The 18,625-nt window shown below is 42.9% G+C and overlaps 2 protein-coding genes across 6 annotated transcripts; both read left to right on the plus strand.

Moving 5' to 3' along the window:
- The first annotated feature begins 446 nt into the window (after positions 1 to 446).
- Positions 447 to 5,826, plus strand: ostm1 (osteoclastogenesis associated transmembrane protein 1). The gene is made up of 6 exons (XM_035617518.2): positions 447 to 874; positions 2,180 to 2,294; positions 2,949 to 3,046; positions 3,155 to 3,265; positions 3,800 to 3,965; positions 4,765 to 5,826. The coding sequence occupies exons 1-6, from the start codon at positions 539 to 541 to the stop codon at positions 4,833 to 4,835; spliced, it is 897 nt and encodes a 298-aa protein (XP_035473411.1). The 5' UTR covers positions 447 to 538; the 3' UTR covers positions 4,836 to 5,826.
- A 6,139-nt stretch (positions 5,827 to 11,965) lies between these two features.
- On the plus strand, positions 11,966 to 18,594 carry drc1 (dynein regulatory complex subunit 1 homolog (Chlamydomonas)). 5 transcript variants are annotated; one of them, XM_035617513.1, is made up of 15 exons: positions 11,966 to 12,121; positions 13,972 to 14,047; positions 14,260 to 14,384; positions 14,503 to 14,686; positions 14,778 to 14,915; positions 15,284 to 15,370; positions 15,494 to 15,616; positions 15,828 to 15,955; positions 16,048 to 16,182; positions 16,294 to 16,708; positions 17,216 to 17,305; positions 17,465 to 17,682; positions 17,810 to 17,962; positions 18,035 to 18,137; positions 18,264 to 18,594. In XM_035617513.1, the coding sequence occupies exons 1-14, from the start codon at positions 12,087 to 12,089 to the stop codon at positions 18,135 to 18,137; spliced, it is 2,010 nt and encodes a 669-aa protein (XP_035473406.1). In that variant the 5' UTR covers positions 11,966 to 12,086; the 3' UTR covers positions 18,264 to 18,594. The 5 variants fall into 5 exon arrangements, 4 of the variants coding, with proteins under 4 accessions (XP_035473406.1, XP_035473407.1, XP_035473405.1 ...); XM_035617514.1 differs by having other exon boundaries at positions 14,263 to 14,384; XR_004786345.1 differs by lacking the exons at positions 11,966 to 12,121; positions 18,264 to 18,594 and adding an exon at positions 13,383 to 13,607 and having other exon boundaries at positions 17,465 to 17,539; positions 17,656 to 17,682.
- Positions 18,595 to 18,625: the final 31 nt, after the last annotated feature.

Here is an 18,625-nt window from a genome sequence, read left to right on the forward strand (position 1 = left end):
AAGTGTAAATTTGTTTTTACACAATTCATTCAGGATTTTAATTGCCATCATTTCTTTGTGGTTTGTGGACCAATGAAATCAAATCTGATTTAGATGAACCCCATCACCATGATGATGGTACTGATGATGGTGATGATTTTAAAATGCTGTGTTCTTGATGACGGTGCCTTTTAGGCGGTGTAGGCTTACAATCAAAATGAATGGAGAGATAACACAAATATAGGCTTCTTAAGTTTAAGTTAGTGATAAAAGTGTATCTAAAGTACTGTGTTATCAAATCTATATACTTGTTTATACAAAGTAAAGTATCAAACAAGTAAAAACATCAAAAGCTATAGTCCTGCATGTTAAGTGGATGTCATAGTCCTGTAAGTTGTCCTGACTTCCATGGTTCTGACCGCTGATCACGTGAAGCGGTGAGATCTCGCGAGATTTCACGCGGTCACATGATCACGCCGGGACACAACCAGGAAATCGTCGATTGTTTTGGGTGAAAGAAGAGGAAGAGGAGCAGATGAGCTAACTCCCGTTTTCAGCCATGTCTCTCTACCAGAGCTGCTCGTTTTGTGTTTTGCTGGTGACGCACTTGTATCCGCTCGTCGCCACGGACCCGGCGGCGGACGGAGTGAAGAGCGGCTCGCCTGTCTTCGTGGCCGCGGCGGGCCCCTCGTCCTCCGTCCGTCTGCTGTCGTCGTTCCCCGACGACCTGGAGATCAGCGACTACTGCAACGAGCTGCTGCACGTCTTCGGGCAGCGGTACGTGGCCTACGTGAACTGCCTGGTGCCCGCCGCCCGGCCCGTCAGGGTGTGTCAGAACTGCTTCTCCAGCTACGGAAGCCTCGTGGACACCTACACCAACATCTCGTCGGACCAGGTTCGTGATTGGTGAACACGCGAAGGTCACGACGGGCCTCGCTAATGCGCCTCAGGAGTCACGAGTCGCGGGATGTGTGTGACTGACGGGCGGTGGGGACTTTGAGGAAACTCCACTTCCCCTCTCCCGTCTCTCTTCGTGGTCTGACAGACTTCCTGTAAATGGAGCATTGACTGAGAAGTTAGTCAAGTCACCTTTTGTAGACGCAGGTGGACCCTTCTTGGCATTTTCACAAATATTATAAAGTTTCACAAATCTGAAACTATGTTCTTAAAGAGTCTCTGGCCTCTCTGTGACAATCTGGTCCAGATTTGACACGTGGTTTTCTATCTGGACCTGGTCGTTGTAAGTTACGTTGCCCTTAACTTCCCCCTTGACTGTCGAATAGGAAGCTCACTTCGGTGTCTTCCGCCTCAGGGCAAAACTTAGTTGGCTCATGATGTGAAAAGAAGTATGTGGCAAACCGGTATTAAAGTTTTGCCTTTCTTCCAAATTTTAAAAACTTTTTCTTTTAAGAACCTTAAAAGGATCACATCTTAGTGATGTCCAGACCTGAGGGGACTGAGGGCCTTTAAGTAGGACTAACTTATTGATTTCAGTTAGTAGCCCTTGGTGGACTTTTGAAGATCTGCTTTGGGCTTTTTTTTTACCCGTTTCACTTTCTCGGCTGACTGTGTGACTTTTCAGTCAGAATTTGTGGATGATTTGTAGGGATGCACCCGATACCAGTATCGGGTCCGATACCAGTATTTGGTCCGATCCTGCGCTCATGTACTCGTACTTGTACTCATAAAACTACTCAGATACTACAGCAACAGATACCAGTACGGCAACATGGCGTCCTCCAGACAGTTGAGCAATGTCAGCGGTTCATTGCAAGAACAAAAAAGCTCATAAGATCATAATCTTTCATGCTACCAAGTTATACAGCACATGAAAGTCATGACTCCACAAATTCCAATGTTTTTTTTCTTATTTTCAAGCGGAGGCAGAAGTACTCATATTGGCACTTGGTATCAGCAAGTAGCTTAATGTATGTACTTGTACTTGGTCTGTAAAATAGTGGTATCGGTGCATCCCTAATATTTTGTGTATCTAGTCGTGCTTTGCATTCTCTCCCCTTTATCTGTGCAATGTTTTCTGTGCCACCAGTTTTGTGTGCACAATCATTGCTCAGTTGTTTTCTATCTTTTTAAGTTCATCGAATTGCCTTCATGTGGCGTGTCCAGGATGGGGCCAAACGTCTGCGTACAACCGTAGAAGGTAATTGAGTGTGTGACGTGTGGTTGTGTGTCCCGTCCTCAGATGGGCCCCGGCAACGTGAGCTGCAGAGACAGTCTTCTGCGCAGCGATCGGCTGATGCTGGTTTTTCTGCTGTACAGCAACCTGAAAGGCCTGTGGGACAAATCGGGCTGTGACCGTGAGTCTACCCTCTTTTGATTTATGTCTTTGTATTCTTTTTTGTGCTACTCGCACACATATTGGGTAGGTATTTGACCACAGAGGTCAGAGTGCAGGGTCAAGTAGAGGCAGCATTCAGGGAAGGTTTGATCAGAGTGGGCAGTGGACACGCCAGGTGTTGCTGAGACAAAACGTCTGCAGCAGTTTGAGACGCTGGTATATAGTTTTATCAAATCTCTCTTTATACAGTTTTCTGCTAAAGGCAGAATGTGAGAGAATCATTTTTTGTCATGCAACTGTGTTCGGTTTGTTTTTAGGGCTACAAGTAAAGAATTCTAACTTTTTATTATTAACTTGGTGAATGTTTTTTTTTCGTGATTTATTGTTAATTAGTTAAGTCTAAAAATGAAATATGCCCATTAAAACTTATTTTAGTGCACAGTGATGCCACCAAGTAGCTTATTTTCTCTCACCAACACGCCCAAAATATTCTGAATGTATTGTTTAACCTAAATGACTGAAACTTAAATCTTGGATAAAATAGGGGTGAGTCGTTGATCTTACCGAGATGAAATCTTCACAAGATGCAATCATGGATCTGATTTCATTTGCCCACATCAATGGAACGAATAGACTGAACTGATGATTGATTTGATTTCCTGTTGTTTCCTAGACTGTATCACTCAAGGGTTTCTGAGCCTGACCAACGACACGCAGTACTTCATGACAACTCTCAACCAAACTCTCACTTGCTTTGAGAAGTATCAGCTGGTACGTTCTACACATTAGGCGACGATGCCGGTCTTGTCCATCACGAGTTCATGTTCAGAAATTAACCACAAGGGGCTGCTGTACTTTATTCTCAATGTTTCTTCACAGGGGAATCACACGGAGCTCTGCAAAAACTGTAAGGGCACATACTTAGGCCTGAGCGAGCTGTACGGCCGGATGGAGAAGAATCTGACTCTGTGCATTGACATCGAGGATGCGGTACGTAGCAGAGGTTTCCTCCTTCAGATGGTAAGAGAGGAAGCTGCACCACCTAGAGGAATCTGCAACAACTAAAGGGAAATTAGTCAGAGGGGTCTTTATCCACTTTTAGCAGCTGGCAGCACGATGTGATGTTTTTGCAAGTAAGCTGGAACTTAATGGATAATAAGTCTGACAGAAGTGGATATTTTAGCCTTGATTATGAAGCTGGACATTCATTTTCTTGATTTAGTTTGGTTCAACACTTGTCTAAACTGTTTTATGTTGAGTATCAGAGAGTACAGATGAGGAAAGAAAATGATAACGTGTGAAAAAGAGGAAAGATCTTTGATCATTTAATTCAGAAATGTGATCAGTCCTGAAAAAACTAAAAGGAACCTGGTCAGCAAGAGCTGCAGGTTATAAAAAGCCCTGAACACAGTTAACATTGCAGAGCAGAGACCCGAGAGTGTTGAATTAATAGTAACACTGTCCTGTAATTGCAGTCACCGGAGATGATGTGTATGTTGCGTTTGGCACTCTGCCTCGTTTCAGATGAATGCGACGCGCAAACTGTGGAGTAAGAATTTCAATTGTTCCATGCCCCGCGAGGAGACGGTGCCGGTCATCGCCGTGTCCAGCTTCATGCTCTTTCTGCCCATCATCTTCTACTTGAGCAGCTTCCTTCACTCGGAACAAAAGAAACGCAAGCTCATACACCGTGAGTAAACCAGCTTAATTCGCCCATTGTTGCACACGCAGGGATTTTTTGATGGGGTTTTGAAGAGTTTGAGGTCTTTTCCAGTGGGGCGGGGGGGGGGGGGGGGGTTGACTAACTGTGATACTGGAGTTTGGATGAAGGAAGTGGGGTTGTTCTAAAGAACAGTCCTGCTAAACCTCTGGGTGTTCTGAGCTGGTGGACGCCTCGGAGAAGTACACATTGAGCCTCATGCAAGAAACCAACTCGTACGAATAGATTTGTTCTCAAATAGCGAGTGATTTAAGATAATATGTCACATTTTTCATTTTCATTCGAATTTCCCCTGTGGCATGAACAAAATTTACAAACGGCATGTTGAGGCATGTTCACAGAGTTTTCACTAGAGCTGCAACTGTGAATCGGTTCAAGTAATTTTTATGAAAAAAACTATCAAAATTCTCTGATTTCAGCTTCTTAAATATGAATATTTTCTGGTTCCTTTGCTCGACAATGACAGTAAGCTGAATATCTTTGTGTGTGGACAAAACAAAACATCATCTTGGAGTTTTGGGAAACACAAACCTAACTACTAATCAATAAATCAAGAAAATAATCGACAGAATGATCGAAAATAAAGAGAATACAAGAAACGTAACCCAGAATCAATATTACGTTTACCACATTATCATCATCATAACAATATCGGTAACATTTTTTCTGTCAACACTATAGTACCTAGAATATCTCAAAACAAGACGGCCGGAAAATAACTAAACCCTTTTGATCATGTATACTAATATACTAAATTCTTTCTTTGCAGCCAAGCGAGCAAAGTCGTACACCAGCTTGATGAACATTCAGGACAAACTGAGTTCAGCAGCAGAGACGTGATCGGGAAAATAGAGGACAACAAAGTTACAACCTGGGAGTAGATTTGACTTCTCACTGTCTAGTGCCTGAGGCCCGACCGACCTCGACAGCAGCTCTGCTGGTGGTTTTCAGGTGATACCGATCAGTATTCAAGGACTTCAAGGATCTAATTAAATAAAAGTGAAATGCACTGGATTATTTTTATTGCACAAAAAAAACGGACTTTGGTTCACATTAAACATCAGATTTCTTATCATGACGACCGTATTCTGAAAATATAGTAATATAGAACAAAAACAAATAAATTGAGAAATTGTCCGTATACTGATTTATAGTCTGCCTCTTAATGCCGGAATTAAAGATCAGCTTTGTTTGTTTTTTTAAAAAATATGTCAGACTTAGTAAGTACTATTTTGGATTTTCTATGAGATGGGATTTGTGCAGGCAGCATTGTCGCTGTTGCTGCGTGCGTGCGTGCGTGCGTGTGTGCGCACGCGCGCGTTTGTGCAAGTGAGCTAATGTGTGTATGTGCTCTATTTATGGGTTTGGTTGAGAAAAAGGTTTTCAGTCTCTAATATATGTCCAGAAGAGAGAGAGCTGCAAAAAAAAAGGAAGCACTTGATGTCCATTAGTGGTGACATGTATCTGCTGTAAGAAGAGGGGGCGCACATCAGGAAGGGTGGGTTGGGGGGTGGGCAGGTAGATAAAGACATAACACATAATGTAAGAGCACTCTAACATTGTGATATTACCTGTTTTCCAGGCAGCGTGTCTTTCTTGTGGTCTCATAAAGCTTTTAATGTGCTCTGTTGTCATTTCCCTGCTGATGTTTAACTTAATTTGTGAAGGGGGTTTCTGATCGCTCTGGACGGCCCCGAGCCTCCTCCGACAGATATGTTGAGATGTGAGTGTCAAATTTGATGTATATTCCTATTAATTTGCTGTGAAGATGCGTTGATCCCTAATTTCCACATTAGGTCAAAATAAATATTTTTGATGTCACGAACATGAACGAACACGTGATGATGTAATTCAAGCACGAACCAGTTATGTGCGGATTTTACCTTCGAGTGGAAAGTAACTAAGTAAATTTACTCGAGGACCTTGCCTCAGATATGATAAAATAATGCTTTATTAGACCCACTATTGGGAAATCTGCGGTGTTACAGCAGCAGAGGGCTTTGTAAAAATGGAAACGTCAGTAAAAAAAGTAATAAACAAGCAAACATACCTAATATAAACACCAGGAAATATACAAAAATAGACATACTATATTGACTGTAAACTGAAAAAGCACAATATTACATTAGAATTTCCATTTTTTACAACTTTATACTTGAAGCTACTGGTGGAATATCAGATAAAACATGTTCATCCAGAATGTCTGTTGTTTGTTGAGCGACGTGGACTTGGCTCCACATTGACCGGCAATAATTTTAAGATGCTGCTTACGTGAAATTTCCAAGAACCTAGAACCTCACTCAACAAAACATCAATAAACTCCAGCTCATTCAAAATGACCTCACAACCAGGCCAAACAGGACGGAACACACCTCATCGGTTTTGAAAAACCCTTTATTGGCTCCCAGGCCGTATAAGAATAGATTTAATAATTTTTTTAATGATTACTTTTAAGGCTCGTAGCTGACCTCCTGACTCTCTTCTGATCCTGTAATCAACCCGATCCTCGACCTCACCTTAAACTAAAAGGTGAGCAGGCCTTCTCTGTTCAGGGCCCCTCGGGTATGGAATGACCTGCGATCAGAGAAGCAAACACACTGTTGTTCTTTCAAGTCACTTTTAAAACCCGACTATTTAAAACCTGCTTACAGTTTATTTTTTAACTTGTTTTATTGACTGATTTATTTTACCGGTTGTTTTTGTCTTTGTTGCTTCTCTTCGTTTTATGTAGAGCGTTACAAAGGTATCATCATCCTTATTACATGTTATTGCATTTGTCATAATGCTGTGGTATCATATTGCAGTGTGTTTTACTGAGCATCTACTTTTTGATGTTTAAGGATCATTTTGCTGACACCTCTCTTTTATGACAGAATCTTATATTTTTGTAGTGATGGGATCACAAAAGGGCCGGAACTCTTCCTCCATCCCAGACAAACGCTCCCCTTCTCCAGCACCAACACGGGCCCAGCAGCAGTAGATACTGTGGCTGCCGCGGTTACATGGAGACTAATGAGTCCATGTTGCACAGTTTGTTCACACAGGCTCGGCCCTTGTTCTCAAGGTTACGTGGCCTTGTGTTTCTTGCAACGAGGCTTTTTTTTTTCCTCTCTTTTCTTCCCTCCCTCCTCCGTCATTAGCAGCTAATCTAAATGTGGGATAAAGATACTTGGCCGAATAATCGCAGCAACACATCCGTTAAACTCCTTTTGGCTTTTTGGTCTTATGGAGCTCGGCCACCGCTGCAGCCATCAGCAGGTCTAAAGAGCATTTGCGGATATGCCGGGTCATATGATCCGGTTGCGGCCAGCGGAGCGGCTAAAAACACGGGCTTTAGTGTTTAGTCGTTGCGCTCCCCGCACGGTGGTGTGTGTGTGTGTGTGTGTGTGTGTGTGTGTGTGTGTGTGTGTGTGTGTGTGTGTGTGTGTGTGTGTGTGTGTGTGTGTGTGTGTGTGTGTGTGTGTGTGTGTGTGTGTGTGTGTGTGTGTGTGTGTGTGTGTGTGTGTGTGTGTGTGTGTGTGTGTGTGTGTGTGTTGGGGCGGCTCGTGTGCGGCCAGGCCCCGGAGCTCAAGAGTGACAGCTCTGATTCCTGCTAAGCCTCCGTCGCTTTTCTGAGGCACACTGGGTCTTTAAGCGGGGGTGAAAGTCAAGAAGGAAAACAAAAAAAAACCTCCGGCAAAAAAGTGGACTGGAGGCCGCCACGTGACAGAGGAGGCCGGTGGGAAAAAGCTGCGTGCTTCTTATGCTGGATAATTCAGTTAATAATTGAAGATGGATTCAGATCTTGAACTGAGCCACAAATAGTGACGCCACAACCATTTTGAGAAGTAATATTTTGAATATCTTCAAACACCTTTAACTGCTAGGGCACTGTTGGATGGTTTATTCTACAGCATCATGTTTTATGAGTTCAATATATGTTTTATGAGTGCAATATTTTTCTTGTAGACTTGCACTACAAACTGCAATCAGCCACAAAATAAATAAAGTAAAATGTCCTTTCCACCACTGCGTCTGGTCAAGGATCCTCTCACAACTATGGAAGCCCATTTCTGGCACTTTAAAAAGAAAGTTGATGAGTCAAAATTGTGAGATAAATATTCATATTAAAGAGATAAAAAGTCAAAAATAGTGTGGTATTCTTATTACCGCACAACACCGGCAAGGTGTTGGAGAAGAGACTTCAGTACTGCTGTACATGTATTATCTTATTATGTCATAATTGTGACCTTTTTACTCATAATTACGACACTTTATCGCATAATTTTGACTAAGCATTCATCTTTTATTGTCTTTTACTGCCGGCGAATAGGCTTCCACACATAACATTAATGCACATGGCTCACATAAGTGACTTGCAACCATGACATCATTTGAATAAATGCTTTCATATCTCTGAAATGGGAAGGTAGTGTTTTTAGAAATGTGCATGCAGATGGATTTTGATTTAATGCAATGCTGGACACATTATACCACTCGGATGAAAATCTCTAGCACGGAGGCTGCAAAGTGGACTGTGCAGTAAAACTCTGTAGTCTGGAGAAGAAATTGCACTGGGAATTTTAGTGTATGACCTTAAGTTGTTGACCCCACAACTGTAAAAGAAAATAAAATTCCTTCATGCTTCATCTGGGCAAACAGTGGTGGTTATCAGGCTGTGTTGGAGTCTATATTCATAGAAATACTGTACGATAAAAGTATGTCTTAAAAAATGACTTAAAAGGAATCTCTGAGTCAGTCAGGGAGCAGGCCTCTGCATGGCCGAGCATCTCAAGGTACACGAGCTGGTGAGTTGGGTACTAACAGGGTCAGATATACTGTATTAGACGGCGAGAAGCCTTGAAGAGCCGTGAAAGTCCTCCATAAAATCTTAAAAATCAATTCCAAAACATACCGGGAGCCAGTGTGAAGAGGCTAAAACAAGAGTGACGTGATCACGTCTCTTGGTGCTTGTTGAAAGCCTGACAGCTGAGTTTCATACAGTTGTTTTCATTTTTAACAGTTTGCCGAGTGTGCACACTTGAGCCACGGAGCTAAATGTAATCGTATGCGGGCTACATCACAGCCGGCGTGTGTGTTTTGTCACATCAGTTTATGATAAACTGCAGTGATGGAGGCTGATTTTCCTTCTCACTGAACCGACTGCACTGACGCGAAAAATACAATCCACCAGTAATCGTGGCCTAATGCCACGCAAAATTATTGTACACCTAATCCATTTAGAAAGAGCTTTGATTTAAAAAAAAAAAAAAAAAAGGCCTTGAGTTATAAATCTACAGTGACTGTGACAGTTTATGTGGAAGTAATTAATATGATTTTGTAAACAGATCTTGACACGCTTGCTCTAGTTCTCTGCTGGATTAAAGGGATGAAGGAATCCTGACGCCAAAAGACAGAAAAATACCACGAGAATGGACAGTTTATCAACACTAATCATACAAATGATGTTGTTCCTTAATAGTTTACAGTGATAATGGTCAGAAATGTCTCTCCAATTTAGATTCTACAGCACAGAAGTGTCTTAGTTTTTATGTGAAAGTACTCGGGGAACTTTTAACACCAGCCAACTTGTATTAAAATGTTTACTTTTCAGTTTTAGTACAAAACTGGATTCCAGCAGGTTTAATGAATGAGACTTTTTATTCATTCATTTCTAGAAAGAAAGCCGAGTGATTAACAAATTGCCCATCATCTGAAAAACCTCTCACATTCGACCAGATGGATAAAATCCATCAAAAATCAAATAATATCCCTGAATGGACATTTCAAAAATGAATTCAGACCTGAAAATGGTGCAACCATTCATTCCCCTCTCTCTTTGCGCTCTCAGCCTCCATGAAGTGTGAACTTGTTAGTTGACTTCTTTAAAGCTCAGGAGGGAATAAGGCAGGAATGTTGGAGCCTGGCGGCTGAAGCTCGACCGGGGGCTTGTTGATATTCGAGTGGCTTACTGATGACACAAACCTGCCCCTCAGACCTTGTGTGATGGGAAATGGAAGACTTTAAAGACACCGGCAAGTGGCCTCCACTGCACAGACCTTCATCATTTCATGTGCTGCAGTGTTTATCCAGGCAACATATGAAAAGAGCTTTTCTCCCCTCCTGTAGTGAACCTTTGTCCCTCTACATATCTGCATCTGTGTTTGCAGCGCCCCTCATTCTCTCTTGATAGTTAAAGCTACGAAAGAAAAAAATGTGCAGCAGAATATTCAGAGGAACAGGGTTATGGTAGAAAAAAAAACAACTGCTCGTTTCGCAATAGAATCTCCGGCAGATGACGAGAACTCACTTTTATCTGCACAAGTTACCTTGAGTTCAGTACATTTCATATTTGATAGAATAGTCGCTCATCATGTTGTTTCTGAATCCCGCCTTCCGATTCCATTTATCACTCATGTTAAATGGCTGTTTGGCTGTTCTTTGACAAGGTCACGGCCGTCTCCAGGCTGGATGCCTTTGAAATTCACCGCTGTCCTCTACAATCACCCTCCTACCACCGGTGTTCCTCACCGTGCATCCCGTGTTGCACCAAGTAGCTAACATCTCTTCCGTTATGGCAACATTAAGAAACTGTTAGTTCGGACTTAAGTCGTTACGCAACCCCTTTCCCCTTCCAACACCACAGAGACTCTAAGCTGTCAGTTAGTTAACTGGCTGAAGGTCAGGCTTAGATTATGCACCTCTCAACCCCTGAGCAATGAATGTGACGCTTTGTTGAATGAGGAGTAAACATATGCCCCTGGGGGTAGGAATTAGTGAGCACACACACCACGCACACATGCACACACACACACACACACACACACACACACACACACACACACACACACACAAGCGCACACACAAGCGCACACACAAGCACGCACGCACCCTCTTGCATAGAGCATATGCAGAGTGAATGGGGCTTATTATACACCTGTGAGTGGGGTCAAAGTCTGTCAATCCCTAGCTTATGGTATTATAATAGATTATAGAATCACTCTCAAATGGCAGTCATTCAGTTTGTAATCTCGGCAGCTCGATGCGAAAGCACTCAGCGTTCCAGCTATGGGTCTGTTGAAAAATAAGGCCTTCTCCTCATTCACCCCCCCCCCCCCCCCCCCCCCCCCCCCCCCTTCACAAAGGTCTTATGACAAGTCAGCTGTTGGTGACATCACAGATGCCGGATCATATGTCAGGAACCTTCGCTGCCTGACTTACATCCCTCGCAGCTCAACCGCAACCGAGGCCACTTGAGGCCAAAAGAGCGGCGAGGTGCCCTCGGGGGGGTGACAGCCAGCGTCAGGGCAGTAAAGGTGGGGGGGCACTCTTCAGGGCAGGAACATCTGACCCATGTGTCGGGTTTGTTTTATGTCCCCCGTCTTTCCATCAGCTTGAGGAGACATTTATCATTTGTGTGGAGGGCGTGCTTTGAATGAGAAAGTGCAGATTTCTTTGCACTTGCGTCAATAGAATTCAGGGTTTTTTTTACGATCAGCACATTTAAATCACATAAATCCGCGCGTGTTGAAAACATGCACACTTGTCAGATAATGGTGGGTTTCATGAATATTGGTATAGGGACGGGTTTTGATAACAAGGCGGTAGTGCCACCTAAAGTCGGCGTCTGAAAATGACACTAGACACACAGTTCAGACACGACACCATATTTTGGCTCTAAAATACGATGGCCTGATTGTTTAAAGTGAACATTAGGGCCCCTAAATATTGCCATGGTAACTGCTTCATGAGATTTTTTTTTCCTCTAATAAAAAATATTTTTAAAAAAGAAACTAGAATTCAAACTACCCTCTTTGTCCACACGTTTGTTAATAGAATTTATTGCAATTGTAAAATCGGAAAAAAACCCCAAATCAAAACATTCCATCATGATGCAAATGTGATGTCATGCCCGTCGACTCAATGATCAAAGGCTCACAGGCGCACACACACTCGCACACACACTCCTGCGATATGTGATGTCATACAACAGGTAGTGAATCCTCTCAGAAATCCCATTTGAATTATAGCAGACACAAGAGGCGAGACACTGAGTTACTTGACCCACATTTGAAAAAGCATACCGAAACCACCCGCCCAGAAAGAAGAGGTATGTCTGAGGCCGACAACGCGGTGCAGACAACACGGTAAGAAAGGAGCTCGTCCATTGGTTCACCGCTTGCACATGCGCGTTGTCTCGTCTCCTGGATTTCGAAAGATGGAGGTCATCAACGTAAAACCTCATGTATTAAACGTTGATTTGACACTTTTAGGCTTAGGGTAAGAGTCAGGAAAGGTTTGATCGTTGTTGCACACTAAATTTAACATCAAACAAAAACTTTTATCGAACCTATCAAAATGAACAATATATCAGTTTTAAAAACAAATAATCACCTCAATCAAACAAATAATCCCTACATCCACCTCTCTTCCTATATGGATGAGACTTAATAATTAAGTTTATAGTAGAAAGACAGATATATTTACATTACCTTGTCATAATGCTGGCTTTGTCAGACACAAGCACTGGAGCAATGGAGTTCTGATAAAGGCCTTTTGTTATGTATTGTTATTACGAGTATTTAGGATTATCTGACAACTAGCTTATAGCTGGTTACTACCTACTACCTAGAATGCAGTAGTTGGTTGGCACTGTAGTCCTGTAGTGACAGAAGTGTAGGTCTGTTTGCTTTGAGCCACACTGTATGAAAGAGCATAAAAATCTATACGTTTTGAGATAAGAAGGATGTACGAATAGTGAAAAATGTGAGGATGGCAACAAAAAAAATAACCAGACTGAAATGTTTTATAGAATAACATGTTGTGAATACTTCCAGCAAAAGTGTAGATCCTTCTCCTGTAACAGCTACCCAGAGGTTTGGAGGCGCCAAGTGTGTCCACCAGATGGAAGCACCGAGCTATGTAAAATATACTGTCAGTGCCAGAAAAGATGGCAAATAGATAATTCCTCTTAGGTGGAATCAACCCGCATTTGTTCATGCAGAAACATTGTACAAGAAACAAAACAATACCTTGTGCTTCTTGCAGCTACAGATGTTGAATTGTCATTTACATATTAGAATATTCTTCTTCTTATATAAACATTTTAAAAAGGGAGTAGCCTGTGGTGACCTATGTTGTTTGCAAAAAGTGAAAATGACAATGCCCCAGAAAACTGAAAATATGTAGCCACTGATTTTTTTTAATTGTTTTTTTTATTATCACTTTTCATAGCATGTAATTGAATAGATGGGTTGGAGATGAAGAACATAACATGACAAGTGTATTTATATTGGTCCTTTATTTTAGTTTTAAAAACATTTTTTACACGACAAGTCGTGTGGTTTACCGCGATGACGATTGGAATTGCTCGCTTTACGAGCGGTACTTGAAGGCAGCACTCACCACTCCCGGCGGTGGTTGTGTCGCCATAGCAACGTTGAAAGGAAACAAACGGCGGCGTCACAGCGGCACCGCTTTTCTGAAAATCTTCATCACCACAGTATTTAACATTATTATTTTCTGTCGGTATCTTTTTACACAACTTACTCTGAATATGGAAGAAGTTGATAAGGATCCAGAGGAGGGGGCTGAAGCCTCTGTGTTGTCCGAAAACCAGGAAGCGAAGAACGGGTAACTCGGCTAGCGCTAGCGCTAGCTAGCTAGCTAGCTTAACGTCACTGTAGCTAAATATTGAAAAAATATAAGTTGTTAATAGTTTTATTTTCTTGAAGATGTAATATATTATCTCATGTTACCGGCTGAATGAGTTAGCAAAAACAAAAAAAAATACACTGCAGTTTTTATGTTTTTTTTAAATAATAATAATTATAATAATATAATTATAAATAATCATTTTATTTATATAGCACCTTTCAGAAGTAGCTTCATAAAGTGCTTTCACAAAAACATACAAATCACAAACAATTGAATTCAGCAAGTGACTTTAAAGAATGGTACAGTACTTATTTTTAAATGAATAAAACTTTAAATTTAGGGTCTCCACACAAGAGGCTGACGTGGGCCCCGGGGCGGAGCTCAGTGAGGGGGCCATGGGCGGAGAACAAGAAGAGGTTTGTGTAATTCAAAACACGTCCCTGTACATTTCAGTCATTCATCTTATCATTTAGATATTATATGAAGCATTTCGTCATCATTAAAATTATTTGTTTATTATTCGTGAGCCTCTGTTTCAAGTGCAGTTTTATTGATGTGGAGCAGCACTCACACTCATATGGAGTCAGCGGTGCCACAGCTTGTTGAATAGAAACCGTTTTTCTTTTAGCAGGTCCCTCACAGGATAAGCAGCCTGCAGAGGTATCTGACAACACCAGTGACCAACATCCAAACTGCTGCTGATGCCAGAGAGTCGATGCGAAGGAAGGAGCTGGAGCAAGCTCGCAAAGTCAGGTAATTTCTCGCAAAGAAAATGACACCTTCAAAAAATAAATGAAAATCTCTGTCTACCCCTATCCCTTTATATTTACCCCATTCTGTTTGCCACTGTGTTTTGTTCTTCCTGGCCCAGACTGGAGTGGCTGGAAAACGATGTGAGGTCCAGCCAGGAAAAATTCGAGGAGATCACCAAGGGGTGGTCGATGGCCAAGGACAAGGTGACCCCCCGGGAGCTGCAGGAGGCTCTGAGCGGCCAGCAGCAGCTGTGTGCTCTGCTGGTGGAGAACAAGAAGAAACTCATCAATGACCTGCAACAGGTGACTTGTTCACGTGGCTTTACATCTGGTCTTTTGCCTTTGTCCACTGTTGTCTAAAATCTGATCACTTCCCATATTTTGCCTGAAACAGGAACTGAAGGTCGGAGACGATCGCTACGTGAAGGACCTGAGGAAGCAGGTGGAGGAGCTGGACCTGATGATGGAGAGGATGGAGGACCAGGTCAAAACCTTGACCAAAGCCTACAGGGAGGAGCTGGCGCAGCTTGAGGTGGGACCAGTTCTGGCTCTGGTCATCCCCTGAATTTTCCTCCAGCACCACCCAGAAAGTTGACATTTGTAGTTTTTAGAAAAAATTCTCAGCAAGTATTACTGCATTGCCATGAAAGATGGTTCAGGCGTTCAAGTTCCACGTTCCAAGTTTCACTCGCGCACATCAGCTCAAATTGTATTTAATGCTAAAATGCAAATGTTAGTAGACTGACACATTAAAGACTAAGGTCGTGAACATGGTAGAAATTACACATTTAGCTTTTTTAGCCTCACAGAGCTGCTAGCGTTACTTTATACGCGTAGTCTTGTTTAATCCATTGTTGTCATTCTTACTTACTAATGGTTGAGATTTTGTATTGGTTGCAGAGAGTTTATCAGCAGGAAAATAAAGTCTTGCTCATAACAGACAAGAAAGAACGGCACCAACTCTTGAAGAAACTCTGGGACGAAGAGGTCAGGATAAATGAAATAACACACACACACACACACACGCAGAGCCCGCTTTCAATTTTATTCATGTTTTTTATTTAAAACATTTCAACTGTGTATCTAATGATTATCTATATCTATCTCCAGCTGGAGAGGCTGGCTCAGAGGAAGAAGAAAGTAGAGGAGTACGAAGCGAAAATCCACAGTCTGATGTTGGAGACCATCGACAAGCAGAGCGTCATCAAGACTGAAGAGACTTCAAATTTTCAGGTTTGTAGAAACAGCAAATATGCAGCGTATCCGCTGAGGCAAGCGTGGGCTCCAGATGAGCCCGGCACTTTAACTTTAATGCCGATTTAAAATTTTAAATGCCTGACGCTGTCTCAGAAACCAGTAATATAGTCGGTACTGGTGGCGATGTCTCTCCGGCCGACCAGCTCAGTGTTGAGAGGCCACTTGAGTCCTATTCTTGGCTCCGCAGGTGCTGGAGAGAGAACAGCAACAGATGCAGGGCACCAACATGATCATGAGGCTGAAACAAATAAAGGAAAGGGACGATGTAGAAACACACAAGTTCAACCTGGCCAATATGAAGAGCAGGATCATCAGGTAGAAGGGATTTTCTCTCACACATACACGTTATTGAAATAAATCAAATGTAAATTTGATTCACTACAGTGACGGATGGCTTTGTGTTTCAGTCTGCAAGCCGAGAAGAAGAACCTGGTCACCAACTACATGAGTCAGGTGAAGCAGTTCAGGACTAAGAGCCGACATTTGTCCAAAGATCACAAACGTAACATCCAGCAGTATGAACGTATACAGAAGACGAAGAAGTGAGTCATCACTAATTATCCATATCCCAGTTTAAAGTAGCGTGGAAATATCGTGTGATTGTTTGCTTCTTACACCTGAATCCTTTTTTCGTTTCAAAAACTACCTCCAAGGCACTTTGCGGTCGCGGACGCTCGGAGATTTGACGAGATGTGGCTGACGCTCGAAGAGGAGGTGAGGCAGCTGGTTGAGAGGGCTTTAGTGATCGATCAGCGGATTTGCGAGCGGCACCTCGGCTTAGCCTGGGAGCGACCCGCGCTGCCCTCCAGCCCCTTCCAGCCCAAGAAGCCGGCCCGCACGCCGGACCCCCAGCCTGTCTCCCAGCTGATCCACACTGAACAGTCGTCACAGTGCAGCCAGGGGACGACGACGGACGCCTCGGGCGGGCCGGGCTCGCAGGCCGAGGGCGTAGATGCAGACGCGTGCGGGGAGCAGACGGCGGCGCAAAGCGAGAGCGATGCTTGGGAGTCGGAGGAAGCGAGGCTGTCGACTGAGATGAAAGTGATGGAGCTGCTGTGTGACGAAACGGTGAGAAACAAAAGGCCATGCTCATGTTTATGACAGTTAAGGTTTGTTGAGCATTTTTCTTTTTTGAACAGAAAAATTGTAATGTGATGTAAACAATCACAAATATATCTCTTTCTCTGTATGCACACATTGTGCTGAAGGAACAGTTTGACATTTTGGGAAATACACTAATCGACTTTCTTTCTTTTGAGTTAACTGAGAAGATCAGTGATACTCACATGTACTCTGGGGTCCTCTCTGGTTGCCTAGTAACCTCATTATGACAATGAGTGAACTTTAGATGAGTAGACAGACTAATCTTTTTCTATCTCCTGGCTATAGCTTCACACTTAGTTTATGTTCCATAATGTTGAACTATCCCCTCCTTCCTCTCTACGATTTGAGGGTAGTGTGTGTCCAGAGTCAATGTATGGGGGAGTCATTTCGGTTAATCTGTGTATTAAAGTTCCTCTCAAGTCAAAACGGTAGTTTCAAAGTAATTTAAAAAGTTTCCCTCCCTTCTGTCAGGGCTTCCTGATGGAGGATCAGCTGCTAAAGATGCTGGCTCCCCTGGAGAAGCAAGGACCGACATCTGTGAAGCTGGGCTCTCTTCTGAGTGTGAGTTCATGTCCACTTATTTTTATTTAAACACGCCACAGCCATAAGAACACACTGTGGTTTCGCAGCAGCTGTTTCACGTGGACCACCAGCCAGTGAATTGTTGGACAACATGGGGGAAAAATCCTGAACAACCTGACTTGTTGTTTTCTCTTCCAGTCCCTCGGCGTGGAAGAGGAGGATCTGCCCAAGTTGGCTGATTTCCTCTTAACGTACCAGCAGCAGCAGACAAAGGTGAGCAGTGCGGCAGAGAGAGTTTCCATTCGGACGTCCACTTTTGACCAGGCAGCAGCGGTGGAAACCAACTCTGACCTCATCCATCCTAACCATGTCCTGCCTGCTCTGAAAAGTTTCCTCAAGCAGCACATGAAGTCCAGGTTAGATGACCCCTCATTATGTTTGCATCTCCATGTAATCTGGGCTGTGTGTGTGTGTGATTTATAGTGAAGTGAGCCTTTCTTTATCAATATGTGACGCTCATGTGTTTTGCTTGCATTTCCCAAGGGAGAGCTCAGGCCCCCAACAGTCCAGTGTTCCACCAACAGAGGCCCGGGACAGTTCAACGGACGGAGCCTACTGGGAACGTATGGGCAATGTCATCCCTGAGGAAAAAGTCAAACTGTGGGAGGCGGCACGAAACTTGCTAGAGCAGCACCTGTGAGTAACAACTACACACGCACACACACCCAAAAGACAAACCTCGATCAAATTATGTTTTCGTTCCACCAGTGAGGTCCTCCAAGAGATCTCCGAGCTCGTCCCTGAGACTGACCGTCTGGAGCAGCAGAACGCAGAGCTGCGGATGTTGCTGCAACAATCTCTCAACCAATAAGTACGTGTGTGTGTTTGTGTTTTTCAGATATTCAATAATAAATAAATAGCCAGTCTAAAATCTAACGGAAGAAATGAATGTGCCTCTTCTTAAAAATCACCCATCTGACTTTTTATTCTCTTTTAGGTCAGAAGTGGAGATGCAACAATCTAAACAGAATCAGCAGAACAGGAACATGTATGGGCATGATCATGAAGTCATTATTTTGTATTTGTTAAATCATGTTGTGGTAGCAGTAGTAGCATTTTTCAGCCCTTGATCCAAGAAAAACAAGAAATCCAGCACATGAATTGGTACAGAAAAAAATAAATGGCTCAATTTTCTTTGAAGAGAATTAGTGTGTGCACAAGTTGAAATAGTTTGAATGGAAGCACTGACAGAATTTGAAGAGAAAGTGCTGAGAGGACTTGAAAATCATGGATTGAGCCGAAATAAAAGCTAACGTGTTGTAAGTGAACTGTCATTTGAGGAGTCAAATGTGAAACAAA

This window comes from Scophthalmus maximus, chromosome 18 (assembly GCF_022379125.1).
Source record: "Scophthalmus maximus strain ysfricsl-2021 chromosome 18, ASM2237912v1, whole genome shotgun sequence".
NCBI classification, from domain to species: domain Eukaryota; kingdom Metazoa; phylum Chordata; class Actinopteri; order Pleuronectiformes; family Scophthalmidae; genus Scophthalmus; species Scophthalmus maximus.

Coding starts and splice junctions, on each gene's coding strand:
- drc1 (XM_035617511.2), top strand. CDS start 13,531: ATGGAAGAAGTTGATAAGGATCCAGAGGAGGGGGCTGAAGCCTCTGTG. Junction 16,183..16,293: donor CGTATACAGAAGACGAAGAA/GTGAGTCATCAC, acceptor ACTACCTCCAAG/GCACTTTGCGGTCGCGGACG. Junction 17,306..17,464: donor AGCTGGGCTCTCTTCTGAGT/GTGAGTTCATGT, acceptor TTTCTCTTCCAG/TCCCTCGGCGTGGAAGAGGA.
- ostm1 (XM_035617518.2), top strand. CDS start 539: ATGTCTCTCTACCAGAGCTGCTCGTTTTGTGTTTTGCTGGTGACGCAC. Junction 875..2,179: donor CCAACATCTCGTCGGACCAG/GTTCGTGATTGG, acceptor TCCCGTCCTCAG/ATGGGCCCCGGCAACGTGAG. Junction 3,966..4,764: donor GAAACGCAAGCTCATACACC/GTGAGTAAACCA, acceptor CTTTCTTTGCAG/CCAAGCGAGCAAAGTCGTAC.